This window comes from Schistocerca piceifrons, chromosome X (genome assembly GCF_021461385.2).
Source record: "Schistocerca piceifrons isolate TAMUIC-IGC-003096 chromosome X, iqSchPice1.1, whole genome shotgun sequence".
NCBI lineage: Eukaryota > Metazoa > Arthropoda > Insecta > Orthoptera > Acrididae > Schistocerca > Schistocerca piceifrons.
The window spans coordinates 205,515,477-205,530,241 of NC_060149.1; the positions used below are offsets into that span (position 1 = coordinate 205,515,477).

The 14,765-nt window shown below is 36.1% G+C and overlaps 1 protein-coding gene across 5 annotated transcripts in view; it reads left to right on the top strand.

Annotated features, from left to right (window-relative positions):
- The window catches only part of LOC124721694 (membrane-associated tyrosine- and threonine-specific cdc2-inhibitory kinase), a 187,728-nt gene extending 178,483 nt beyond the window's left edge, over positions 1-9,245 (top strand). For all 5 annotated transcript variants that reach the window (XM_047246774.1, XM_047246776.1, XM_047246778.1 and 2 more), the window contains one exon: positions 6,687-9,245. In XM_047246774.1, coding sequence (XP_047102730.1) covers positions 6,687-6,794 — 108 coding nt within the window. In that variant the 3' untranslated portion in view covers positions 6,795-9,245. The remainder of the gene's footprint in view (positions 1-6,686) is intronic.
- The last annotated feature ends 5,520 nt before the right edge of the window (positions 9,246-14,765 follow it).

Genomic DNA, 14,765 nt, shown 5'->3' on the forward strand with positions numbered 1-14,765 from the left:
CATCCTAACACTGCTTGACTTTAGCAAGGCTTTTGATACAGTTGACTTTGATATATTACTAATTAAAATGAAGCAGCTGAATTTCTCAAACAGTGCAATACACTGGTTCGACAGCTACCTCAAAAACAGAAGTCAACAAGTCATTTGTGGGTCGGAAAAATCATGGAAAAATGTGCGCTCTGGAGTTCCCCAAGGTTCCGTCCTTGGTCCATTACTCTTCTCACTGTACATTAATGATATTTCTCTCAGTGATTCACTCCTGCAACTACCATCTATATGCGGAGGACATCAAACTGTACATAAGTGCAAGCCCCAAGAACATCGCTGACGCAGTAGCGAGTATGAACGCAGATCTTTGCTCTGTTTCTCGATGGGCACAGAACCTAGGTCTGAAACTAAACCCCAAGAAATCCCAGGTCATACTTATATCTCATCCAAAGTTAATCAGTCGGTACTTTTGCGAAACAGTCTCTCAAATACTCCTCAATGGTACCCAACTACCATACCAAAAACAGTAAAGGACCTTGGAATAATCTTGGATGAACACCTAAACTGGGAAGAACAAACAGTCGCAGCTTGCCGTAAATCGCTCTCCTCCCTACATGCAATTCAAAAATTTAGAAAAATATTTCCAACCCATGTTAAACAAAAATTAGTCCAAACACTAGTCTTGCCTAATCTTTACTACTGTGATGTAGTTCAACACGGCACAAATAGTGAAAATTCGAGATGCCTCGAGCTAGTGATGAACGCTTGCGTTAGATACGTATGCAATATATGGTTGTATGATCATATCAGTCCTTCATACTCCCAGCTAGGTTGGATACGCCCACATAAGGCACGCGATCTCCACATGATGTGCTTACTTCATCGATTTCTTAGCCACTGGTGCCCCCAATACTTATCTTCTCACATTAAACACCTATCATCATTCCACAACTGCAATACCATATCGGATACGTCTAGCATCTTGGCTGTACCTTTACATAACACAAAATCTTTCTCCATCTCAGCCATACGACTATGGAACACGCTCCCCTGTGATCTGTCTTGTCCAGAACCACTCAACATTCAAGAGGGAACTCAAGACTTACATATTAGGAACGGTATAGCCACCATTGTTGTGCCCCTCTCATCTTTTTCTTTCTCCTCTCCATCATAGCTTCGAATTTTACCATTCTATTTCTCTTCCTCTAACCTATCTACCTTCTCTATCTCTCTTTCACCCCATTCCATCGTCTTATGTCTCTGCTTGATGAGAATAACTCATATGCTGCAAGAATATAACGAGAAAATTCCCAACTAGCAATAGGACTGACATTCATAAAAGAAAATGTTTACTTTCATATACATAGTCATTATTATTATTATTATTATTATTATTATTATTATTATTCTTGATTGTTATAATTATGTTTTGATTGTTATAATTATCATTGTACTACTTTTATAATCTCTATTTTTTTTCTTTAACATTAATACTGTATAACATGTTATATGTCGTTAATGTTCTGTAGAAACTGAAATTTGTTGAATCTGAGTATGCCTGGTTAGGTGTAAGAGAGGGCCTGAGGGCCCTAATCTTGCCAGGTAAAATAAATGCATAAATAAAATAAATTGAACCTTCTCATTCGCTTTTACCACAGCTGAGTTTGTGATTGTTCCACTTCTGATCTCTAAACCTTGTGCCTACCATGTATTTGTACAACAGGATTCATTCATTCATTAGTAACTTCCTTTGTGATTAATCAAGCATGTATTCAATTCTTAAATTTCAGTAAATGTAAAATTTTATTTTCAAGAGACGGTTGTCCTTGTTTGTACCAAGCGGGTAATTTGTGAAGAACTGGCTGAAAATTACTAAAATTTGTGTTGGGCAAATCCTCCTTATAGTTAATAGCATCGTCTAAGAAAAGACTGAGAATGTAGAAAATACTTTGCACTGACTCATTAATGTGTAACATGAATACCAGTTCTATTCTTACACTTTCTAGAGTACACCAAGTGTTGCTTATGTGTCTTATAAATAAGACACTTTTCAGTGTCATATGCTGTGTCCTGTCTGTTAGCACTTTGGAGCCTAGGAAACAGGCCATTTGTGCCATTATGGGAAGCATTACTGGCACATATGTAAGCAATGTATAGTCAAGAGTAATAAACCCTTAAAAAAGGACTGGGCTTAAAGATTTAATTTTCATATTCACTTTAGTTCTTGGGTGATAGATCATCAAATTTTAAAATAATGATGACTGAAAGTATAATTATTCTCCCAAGAAAAAAGTCCAGTGTGAGTTATTGAGCAATTTCTTCCACTTGAGCTTCCAAAATTTTTTGCTCATGCAACAAACATGGCGTATTTGTTGCAGAATGACAGCAAACTGTGAAACCTAATGAGTGCATGCATGAAATTGTCAGTGTGACTATTGGCTCAGCTATTTGCGACAGCAGCTGTCATGTTTGCTAATGTTTCTTTCAAAATAATTCTTAAGATTAACAACAGGAGGCAGCACCAATCAAGGAATAAGTAGTGAGATGTCCGTGCATTGTTCTTATATTAAATGAGTCCAGTTTTTGACAAGTAGATGGCTCATGCATTGAGAAAATTTCTGCCGGGGCAGTACTCCGGTGCAGTCTTTTTAACACAAAATTGTGGCTCGATCTATGCTTGGGTTTGGTCTCCAAATTGTTGGGAATTACTCAGTCCAGTCATAATGAAATATCTCACTGAACATATCTTATTTATTATACGACAGTGTAGCACAGAGAAAAATGTTTTTGGGACTAAGAAAACTGAATTGACCTGTTCAACTGTATCCATGGTGTGGGAAGAAGAGTGGTTTTAATTTATGCTAATTTTGGTGAATAGGTCATTCTATTACAAGCAGAAATGATGGACAGAGATCAGTATTTGTGTGAACTGTGATTTGGTAGCTCTGTGAGTCAGTGTAACTACCAGCCAAAAAGGTTCAATTCCTAGCCATTCCTAGGATTTTTCTTGCCACTTGGGACTTTGCCATCATTAGCAATGTTTTGTGTATTTGAGAAAGGTCAAGTTCCACCATTAGCTTTGAGTCCATGTAAAATTGAAGGTGCACCTAAAATGGGCTCAGTAAGACAGTTCAAAGGTTGGAGGAATGCTCTAGTATACACCACCTCAAACAGGACCAATAAAGTGCTGTAGTTGGTGTTCAAATGCATCTTTGAGTTGAGGACAGCTGTATATTGAGTGTTAATCATTTCTACTTCTAAGTGCTATCTTTCCAGTTCCAGTAAACAGTTTTTACTCAAGTTATCTGTAGTAAATTGTAGTCAAGACAACTGGTTATCTTCTCATTTGGCTACTTATTCCATTTGAAATTTTCAGTATGAAATAGGCATAAATGTTAAAAATGAGGTATTTTAATTTGCTTTTAGTAACTTCAGTATTCTGTAACACTTGAATGTATCAATAAACAGTTTGTTTTCACATTTGCTTTGTTATCATATGAGAGAATGTTTAGAAAGCTGCCTTGATATTTAGTATGGGAGGATCTTGATGATAAATAGGGAGCAGGTTTAGTTGAGAAATGTGTTAAAAAACTGAAATATTACAACGCTGTGTCAGCCTACATGTTGAACTCCAAAGTAGGGAACCTTACAGATATTAGGTAGGTCTGTGCTACAACTATATTCCTCTTATTTGTACCACATAGGCTCTCCAGTGAAAATACGGCTTCTGTGTGAGAAGAAACTATGTACCATAGAAAGTTAACCAGTAACTTAAGTACTGTTCCAGAAAAAAATATTCAGTTTTGAGAAGAATTTGATTTGAAATAAACATTTTGGGAGATTGAGTCTGTCCTACGCAAACTGTTTTTAATTCTTTACCCCATTGTGGATCCAGTACCCAAGAAAACGTGCATGTAATTTCACGAGAAATTGTGTGTGTAAATACAAATACTCAAAACAAATTTTAGGTCAGATGATCTCAGAAAAGCTCACACAAGGATACAGTCCCAAATGGAGCAGAGATAGCAAACACATCAGCCTCGGAGTTGCAAATTGTTGCAGCTGTGTTGGAAAAGAATTAGATCTCAAAGAGCTCATGGAAAGCACTGAAGCAGAAATAATTTCAAATACTAAAAACTGGTTAAAGGTATAGGTAATTTCAGCCAAAATTTTTGCCAAGGACCAAATGGTGTACAGAAAAGATAGACTAAGTTTGGTTGGTGGGGACATGTTTGTTGCTATTAGTAGTAGTTTATCTTGTCGTGAAATTGAAGTAGATAATTGATGTGAGTTAGTAAGGGTAGCGGTTACGCCCAACAACCAGAGTAAATTAATAATTGGCTTCTTTATTGCTCCCTCTCCCTGACTCTGATAGTTGCTGGAAGGTCAAAGAATACTTTTAGTCTCATTTTGAATAAGTATCAGACTTAAAGAATTATAATTGGTGGTGACTTCAACTTACTCGATATGTCTGTGAAAATATATTATTTAAAGTCGATGGTAGGAGTGAAACATTGCCCGAAAGTCTACTACATGCTTTCTCTGAAAATTACTGTGAGCAATTAATTCATGAGCCCACGCAAAGTGTGAATGAGTACAGTAACATACTAGAGTTCTTAGTGACAGTCAGTCCTGAGCAAGTAGTGTCATGATGGATACAGGAATTGGTGACCACAAAGTTGTTACAGTGAGATAGAACACCATAACACCCATCTCTATTGAAAATAAATGTAAACTATATCCATGTAAAAAAAGCAGATACAAATTTGCTTTAGTACCTTCCTCAGAGACGGGCCCCATTGTTTCCATACTAACTAACGGTGACCTGCAAATAATTGACTAAAGTTGTTCATTGAGGCCATAAAAGTAAAATAAATAAATGTAGGACTAGTATTGAGGAAGGAGGACTGTTTATAAAGAAAATGAGGCGTAGTCACAAGCCCTAGATTTTAGAGGCGACTGTGCTCAGCAGCTTTGAAAGCAGTTCGTACGTCCGTCCGTTTGTCATATTCTGTGGACGACTTATAAGCTCAAAGAGTACCGTATTTACTCGAATCTAAGCCGCACCTGAAATTTGAGACTCGAAATTCAAGGGGGGAGAAAAGTTTTAGGCCGCACCTCCAAATCGAAACAAAGTTGGTCCATTGTAATATGAGACACGATTTAGGTCCAATGAATGATGATACAGCCACAGTAGTTCGGTTCGAGTCGTAAGCTTAGCAGTTAAGCTTTACCAGGTAGCCATTGCTATGCATCAGGCGCTCCGTCCGTATTTATGCGGGTACCCTTCCTTTTTCACATGCTTCGTCTGGTTTGAATCGATTGCTTATTTTACTTTGATCTGATAAGTCCCGTCATCTTTGTTAGAGGTGTTTACGTCACTCTAAGCTGGAAATGCATTACTGTATTGTGTCATGCATTGTTTGCCGCATTCTGATAGTGCGTGTTTACGGCCTGTCGCTGCTCGCGGCATGGCTTGCTTTTGTGCGCGCTACCGCCGCCTACAATTAAAAAAAGAGAGGAATCGTCTCATTAGCGAAACAATGGCAAGAGACTGCTATTTGTTGTTACTTACACTGCTGCTTTCTTTGATAATGATCAACAAGAACCAAATAATAGACTGTGTATGATAGAACATGTTCTGAACGAGAGTTTGGCGAAAACTTTTCTCCGTTTAAAAATCTTTGTGGCCGCTTCTTTAGTACATCAAATCCTGCACAGAAATTAGTCATCTTAGATTTAAAAATCTAGTCAGTAGCCGTGCTTAATTTCTGACTGTATCACTATTAGGCATAAGAATAATACGAATATAAACATGACACGATACGTATATTCTTCCGCGTTCGCTATTGTCTCACTCTAGTTTCGTACTTTATTAGGCAGAGAGGATTTAAATGAGACAGCAGCAAACACGAAAGAATACATGGCAAAATGTTTATATTCGAATAATTCTTATGGTGAAGAGAATACTACATGTGATTCACATTTCATCAGGTTCCTATTAGCAACCATCTCTTCTCACCGGTAGGAAAATATTCAGAACGTAGAGTTGGCCATATTGACAAACATCCCAAACAGTCTTGCCAGTCGGATTTTCGTAGTACATTGAAATTCTGCTACATTCGAATATGAACAAAACGGAATTTGTATTTACTTCATTGGCTAATGTATGAAAATGCAGTTGTCGAAACTCGGGGCGGAGAAAAAGAGCTTGTCTTCCACCTTTTTTAAAAAAAATTATTTACTGACGCAGAGGTTTTGGCGCCAGTATTTATCTTTGTGCCTACAAAGCATCCCTGTGTAGCGCTATATATATTCGACGGCAGAAGTTAGTTGTGGCAGCACCTATCAAGATTTCTCAGAATTTCCGCTTGCTTTGCACTCGATTCTAAGCCGCAGGCGGTTTTTTGGATTACAAAAACCGGAAAAAAGTGCGGCTTAGATTCGAGTAAATACGGTACAGGGGTTTGGAATGAGTCAGGTTATGTGTATTGACAGAGAGCCAGCCATCAGGCACATTGAATTAACAGTGAACTATAAGCTGTTGAATGGAAAGTAATTTATTTGTGCTTTTGTTTCTCACACTACTGGGTTGGCATTAATTATTAGTAAACTAGTTTTAAATTCAGTACCTAAAGTTGTTTTTTGTTTTGTTGAAATAGGTGTTTTGATTCCACTAATTTACTTTGCCATTTCAGGTGCAATTTGACACCTCATATGCAGCAACTGGAAGAAGACCACAGAAAAAGAAGGAAAGTAGCAGCCAAGAATTTACTGTCCTATTTGAACACAAACTAACAAACTAAAAGCTGACTATTTTAGTACAATATACTAGTGCTGTGGCTGTGATTGAGATACTGAAAGGAAATCTAATTTCTTACTCTTCTGATGTGCAGTATAAGAAACTTTTGTAACATAATATGTTTGGGCAATTTTGCCCATTTTACCATATAAAATGGAAGACTGTTCTGTATATATAAGATGTTTATTATTATTATCTACTTTAATTTCTAAATTTACATTTTATTAAAAATGTGTTGCTATTGTTAATTTTGCTACTTCAGTTTATCATATTGCCAAACAAAAATAATGTGTTCATAAACTTTGGTGATCTCGTGTGTGTGTGTGTGTGTGTGTGTGTGTGTGTGTGTGTGTGTGTTTTTTACTGTTATGCTCAGAGATTTTTGTGTGTTTAAGAGGCTCTAATTTGACTTAACTGCCATTCCTTCAAGATGTAGGTTAAGTTGTTCCACTTGTACTTCCTCTCTTTGATAGCTGTTAGTTATAAATGTCGTACCTCCATAGTATAATACAGCTTCTGTATCTGTAGCATCTAAGTTTCTTGCTTATATCTGTTTTGGTCACTGTACTTTTCTTCCAGTGCTCACACACATTCTCTCAATTTTGTACAAGTAAAACATTGTTTGTAGTTTGTAACCACAGTGTGCCTTAGTCAGACTTTCACATGTGACACCAGTATGCAAGACTGAATTATATATAACTTGTCTTCCACATATGTCTAAATTATTAAAGTAAATCTGGCAGACATTATATTTGTAGGAAAGGTTTATTTTGGAAAGGGAAGAACTGCTATAATTTTTAATATTTATGAAACTTTTGCACTCCATTTTATAATTTCTTGTATTTTAGCTACTTTTCAAGTGTGTATTAGGAAAGAAAGGTTTATAGTAGAATATTTAATATTACTTTATGTACTGAAATTACTATTTGTATTGTTTTTTCTTTTTTACAGATATGACCTTTTTATATGTTGAGTTGTTATAGCTCCATAAGACAGAACATGTGTGTTCTTCATTTTAGAACACTGTGCCAGACATGTAAACAGTTTTCCATTTAGCTTTTAATACTCTCTTGTGTAATTAACAAGTACTATAAATGATCTGAGTGATCTATGTTTTTATGGAAGTTATGTTTGTTCGTCAGTCTTAATTTTTTTTTTACATTTACATTATTGTTTTGTTCTTCATTTTTATAAATTTTACATTCAATTTTGCAGTCTAAATTTTTGTAAATGCTACATTTTTATTTCAGTTTACATGTTACTTGTTTTTTCATCATCTGTGTTTTCTTCTTCTTTTCCTCCTCCTGCTGCTGCTACCACCACTACAACAACAACATACTTCATGCCATTAATAAAGGTTGTTCCTGCCAGCTAGTCAGATCTGCATGTTCATTGTAATGTAATACCTGTTGTAAATTACTTCAATTAAGTGACAGTTTGGCAAGCCATGAAAATTTTATAGGTAGAGCCCCTTCACTCTATTTTTGTTCTTCTGTAGAAACCATAAGTAGTGATCAATAATACTTCAGTTGTTTTAAAATACTAATCTTGCAATTCCATTTGTCCTCTATTTTAAAATGGATGAGGCTTCACGGTTTTCAGTGTTTCAACATAATGATGACCATCTGCTGCTGCCCTTATATTTTAATTTTTTCTTCTGTTCAGTCACTCATATATTGCCTGCTGCCTTGCTGTCACCTGGTGTTCTGAGACGTAAGACATTTCAGTAAATAGAATTTTGCTTTTTTTCTGGCTCATATTGAAATTTATATGGCTTCTTGTACATTTATATTTTTGTATGTATGATTTTGATGTGGATTTGTCATAGTTTTTGTTTCATGCATAAAAAGAGACCTTAGTTTTAACTATGTGAAAAAATCATACTGTAGTGATGGTATCTGATTCACAGTATTTTCATGCATTTTTAGTTTGCAGTGCCATAAAATGAGATGTTGTGCATTAATTAAATCAGTATTGTGGATCCCATATTGAAATATATTGGGGAGGGGGATCTCCAATAATATTGTTAGCAAGAGTGCTGTTGACAGATGAACAAAATTCATTACATGCATCTGTATTGCATTTTCTTAGACTTTTATGATTTGTTGTAATGAAACTATGGTTATTTATATTCTTGATTAAGTTTCAATGAATACCGTCATTATTCTGCAGTAGCACTTTTTGCAAGTTACGGGCATATTAACAGTAAAATCGATGTTTTTTTAGTAAAAATTGACTAATATTATCATACTAATGCTTCTCTTCTTCCATTGTGATTGCTAGTTTTGTACTCATTATGTGATATATTTGCTCAGAAGTATAACAGGCTGCAATGCCATTTTCATATTTGTACTTTTTAGTTCCTGAAAAGCTGATCTCAGCAGTAAGGCTGTGGCTTTAATAGTATTTGATGTGATTGTTGCATTTCAAAAGTTTAATAAACAAATACAATAATTTTGAATGAGTTGTCAGTCTAATTTCTTTGCACTGAAATGGTAACTTTGATCTATCTATGATGCAGTTGGACAGAGAAATGAAATTCCCCATTTCATTTGTATCCTTGAACCTTTTTTCCTTGTTTGGATGTTGTCTCTCATAGTTGTATGTTTTTATTCTGCAGCAATCAAATCAGTACAAGGATCCACTCGGAGTAAATGAGCATATCAATTGAGTCACATCGTGTCAATTTTTATACAACTAAACATTTAATAATGATACTAACATCTCAAGAGGTGATTTTCTCTAATGACTCAACATTTGTGATTTCTCAGTATATGATACTGCATATAAAAATACATACACACGAGCGTTACCCCTCAGTTTCGCTCACATACACATTAAACATGTATATTGCACATACCACTCTTCCTCCCCCAACCTTTCTGTCCACATCTTTTTTCCACCCACCTCTCCACCTCATCCTCCCAGCTCCATATATCTCCTCCGCACCCTCCCTCTGACTATATGATCCTCCCTCTGACCATAATAGGGTATTTGACTGTTTCCTGGAAATTGTTTTAACTGGTTGATTGTGTTATTTCACACTCATAACATACTTTCTTTCCCGTTGTATTTCAATATTAAAAAGGAAATGAAGCTCCATTTGAGTTGTGATGCCTGTGACATAATGGGCTAGCTCACTGTTCATACTATTGTAGAGCTCATCCACAGTGCTATTGCTTTTTTTCTCCTCCAGAATTTACGTTTTTGAAAATGTGTAGCAAATGGTGTGTAGTACTACATTGTACAAATACATCCATAGAAACTGCATTATCAAAAACTCCTGAAAAAATTGTTTTTGACTGTTACAAAGAATTAGATGATGTGTAAAATGTGGTTGCACTGAACAGGCAAAATGCCACCACGTCGATGCACAGGTTCTGTAATTTAATTAAAAATATGAGGAATTCTGGAGTTCATGCTAATTCATCTCTGAGATAAACTTTCCCACTGTTGCAAGGAAGGATAATTCACCTCCAAGATATGCTTTCCCACTGTTGCAAAGGAGGACAGCATCATTCAGTAAAATTAAACTTGCAATGAAAATGGGGAGAATTGACTGTCGTTATACAGAAAGTTTCATGCATTGTTTAGTACTGCAGTTGGTATAGCAGTGGTCTTATAAGTAGTTGCTCATAAGTCAGTGGTTCAAGTCTGGCCCAAAAGAATATTTAACCTGTTTGTAAAAGACTCAACAGTCCTCTCATATGAAAACCAAATCACAATTACAAAACTTCACCACACCAATCAGAAACATGCTATTGAGTTTTCTGTGCCATTTACATGTGCTTACATTTGCAAAGTCCGTTCACACACATACCACGTTCAAGGTGATATCTAGTTTATGTGACCACACACTTTTTAGTTTAATGGAAACAAGTTTTTTTTTTTATTTGGTGAAAACTTTCTGAAGTCAAAATCATATTAAAAAAAATTCTTCTTGCTGATGTCACAACATGAGAAATTCAAATTGTGCCCCTTTTTTATCTCCGTGCCAGCCAACTAGGATCCTTATTGTTTATACTTTAATCATCTTGCATAAAGATAAAAATTTTCAGGCAATGATGTTAGTTTCCCCTCATAAACATGATTAGCTTCCACTCATCATCATAAAAATGGTTCAAATGGCTCTGAGCACTATGGGACTAAACATCTTAGGTCATAAGTCCCCTAGAACTTAGAACTACTTAAACCTAACTAACCTAAGGACATCACACACACCCATGCCCGAGGCAGGATTCGAACCTGCGACCGTAGCAGTCCCGCGGTTCCGGACTGCAGCGCCAGAACCGCACGGCCACCTCGGCCGGCTCTCATCATCATAGCCCTTACATCTGTGTTACACACATGGTTTACATGCTTAATCTCTCTGCGTGTACAAAAACTCATGGTCTTATGTCTTGTTGTATTGTTGGTGTGCGGTGATACCTTCACCAATAGCAACTCTTTCCAAAAAGTGAACTGTGTGTACGTAAATTAAATGCAATTATCCTTGTTGTCCATAGGCCCAGCTGAAATTAATGTGAAGCTATTCATGATACATCCCATCATCAAAACATGCTATGTTCATATTTCGTGTAATGAGTTTAAAAAAGAATTATGACCTTGCCAGGATTCAAACCTAAACCCTTCAGTTGTTTTGTCAGATGTGTTATCCTTTGGCCACAGAACATAACAACAGTTGTATCTCTCCTGAGTTGCCTTGTATACGAGGAAATCAGTACTAAGATTTGCCAAGAATTTTACTGTGCTGTAGGTTATAGTGCTTGACTGAAGACAACAATCTACATATAAGAGAATGGACCCAGTTGCAAAATAATAATAATAATAATAATAATAATTCCCGTGGAGGCCCGGGAAAGGAATAGGCCTCCGGTATGTTCTGCCAGTGGTAAAAGGCGACCAAAAGAACGAACCACTAATAGGGCTAACCCCCCTTTTAGTGTGATCACTTGGTTCAGGACAGAACTAAAGAAGCCTCGGACAAGCGCCGTCGTGGTCGGGGACGACGCTTGAACCCTATGCCCGCCCACAATGGTAACGACACTGCTAGCCAACTGGAAAATGATTTAAATCCAAATAGAGGTGTTTTGCAGGATATGCTTCCTGCAACCACCCTAGAAGGAAAACAGACAGAGGATGAGATGGTCAGATGAAGTTAATCGACACCTCATGTTCTGTTATTACCAAGCAACAAACCTAGGAACCAACATAACTGGATACAGATCACAAGTATACACAACAGATACCCGGAATTAAAATTTTTAACAGAACAACGACTAGCTGATCAGATCCGTGTAATAATCAAAAATAACAGGACCCCAGTCAGAATTAGAAAACAACAAGTACAACAAATACTGCAATGAAATAATGTGCAATTAGAAGAAGAAGAAGAAGAAGAAGAAGAAGAAGAAGAAGAAGAAGAAAATACAGTAATGGACTCAAAACATCCCAGAGAAAACAAACAAAGAACAAAACGCATCAATTAAACAATCAGAGGAAAACGAAATCTTAAGACAGCCACCAGCACAAGCACAAATAGAACATGAAGTGACACACATGTTAGATATAGAAGAAAAATTTCAGCTGACATATATAGAATACAAAGACACAAATACAGACAGACCATTCTTGCATAGACCACCAAATAACCCACAAGTCGAAACAACAATAAAAACTATCAACACAATCATACACAACAAAATAAATGAATACACAACTATGGAAGAATTACAACTACTGGTTTATATAGGAGCACTCACTACACTAAATATACACACTAGGCACAGATCAGAACCAACCAACACACAGAAGAAACCCACAAAACCAGCATGGCAACACAGGCTACAGATCAGAATAGAAAAATTGAGAAAGGGCATTGGACAGCTAACACAATTTATAAGAAATGAAATATCAGACAAAAAACGAAAAAGGTTAGGTAAAATCTCACAACAAGAAGCAATGGAGCAATTAGATGAAAAGAAGCAGAAATTACAAGCATTGGCCAAACGACTTAGAAGATACAAAAAAAAGTGAAAATAGAAGGAAACAAAACCAAACATTCAACACAAACCAAAAGAAATTTTACCAAACAATAGATAACACACACATAAAAATAGACAATCCACCAAACATAACAGACATGGAACACTTCTGGAGCAACATATGGTCAAACCCGGTAAAACATAACAGGCATGCACGGTGGATACAAGCAGAAACAGACTCATACAAGATGATACCACAAATGCCTGAAGTGATAATTTTGCAACATGAAGTCACCCGAGCAATTAATTCTTCGCACAATTGGAAAGCCCCTGGAAATGATAAAATAGCAAATTTCTGGCTAAAGAAGTTCACCTCAACACATTCACATCTAACTAAATTATTTAACAGTTACATTGCAGACCCATACATATTCCCTGATACACTTACACATGGAATAACTTATCTGAAACCTAAAGATCAAGCAGACACAGCAAACCCAGCTAAATATCGCCCCATAAAATGCCTACCAACAATCTACAAAATATTAACTTCAGTCATTACACAGAAATTAATGACACATACAACACAGAACAAAATTATAAATGAAGAACAAAAAGGCTGCTGCAAAGGAGCACAAGGATGTAAAGAGCAACTGATAATAGATGCAGAGGTGACATATCAAGCTAAAACTAAACAAAGGTCGCTACACTACGCATACATTGATTACCAAAAAGCTTTTGATAGTGTACCCCACTCATGGTTACTACAGATATTGGAAATATACAAAGTAGATCCTAAATTGATACAGTTTCTAAACATAGTAATGAAAAACTGGAAAACCACACTTAATATCCAAACAAATTCAGATAATATCACATCACAGCCAATACAGATTAAGCATGGAATATACCAAGGAGACTCTTTAAGTCCTTTCTGGTTCTGTCTTGCTCTGAACCCACTATCCAACGTGCTAAATAATACAAATTATGGATATGATATTACTGGAACATACCCACATAAAATCACACATTTGCTATACATGGATGATCTAAAACTACTGACAGCAACCAATCAACAACTCAACCAACTACTAAAGATAACAGAAGTATTCAGCAATGATATAAATATGGCTTTTGGAACAGACAAATGTAAGAAAAATAGCATAGTCAAGGGAAAACACACTAAACAGGAAGATTACATATTGGATAACCACAGCGACTGCATAGAAGCGATGGAAAAACAGATGCCTATAAATATCTAGGATGCAGACACAAAATAGGAATAGATAATACAAATATTAAAGAAGAACTAAAAGAAAAATATAGACAAAGACTAACAAAAATACTGAAAACAGAATTGACAGCAAGAAACAAGACAAAAGCTATAAATACTTACGCTATACCAATATTGACCTACTCATTTGGAGTAGTGAAATGGAGTAACACAGACCTAGAAGCACTAAATACACTTACACGTTCACAATGCCACAAATATAGAATACATCACATACATTCAGCAACAGAAAGATTCACATTAAGCAGAAAGGAAGGAGGAAGGGGATTCATCGACATAAAAAACCTACATTATGGACAGGTAGACAATTTAAGAAACTTCTTTCTAGAACGAGCAGAAACTAACAAAATACACAAAGCAATCACTCATATAAATACATCGGCTACACCACTGCAATTTCATAACCGCTTCTACAACCCTTTAGATCACATAACATCAACAGATACGAAGAAAGTAAATTGGAAGGGGAAGGCACTACATGGCAAGCACCCGTATCATCTAACACAGCCACACATCGATCAAGACGCATCCAACACATGGCTAAGAAAAGGCAATATATACAGTGAGACGGAAGGATTCATGATTGCCATACAGGATCAAACAATAAACACCAGATATTACAGCAAGAATATTATTAAAGATCCCAATACCACAACAGATAAATGCAGACTTTGCAAACAACAAATAGAAACAGTAG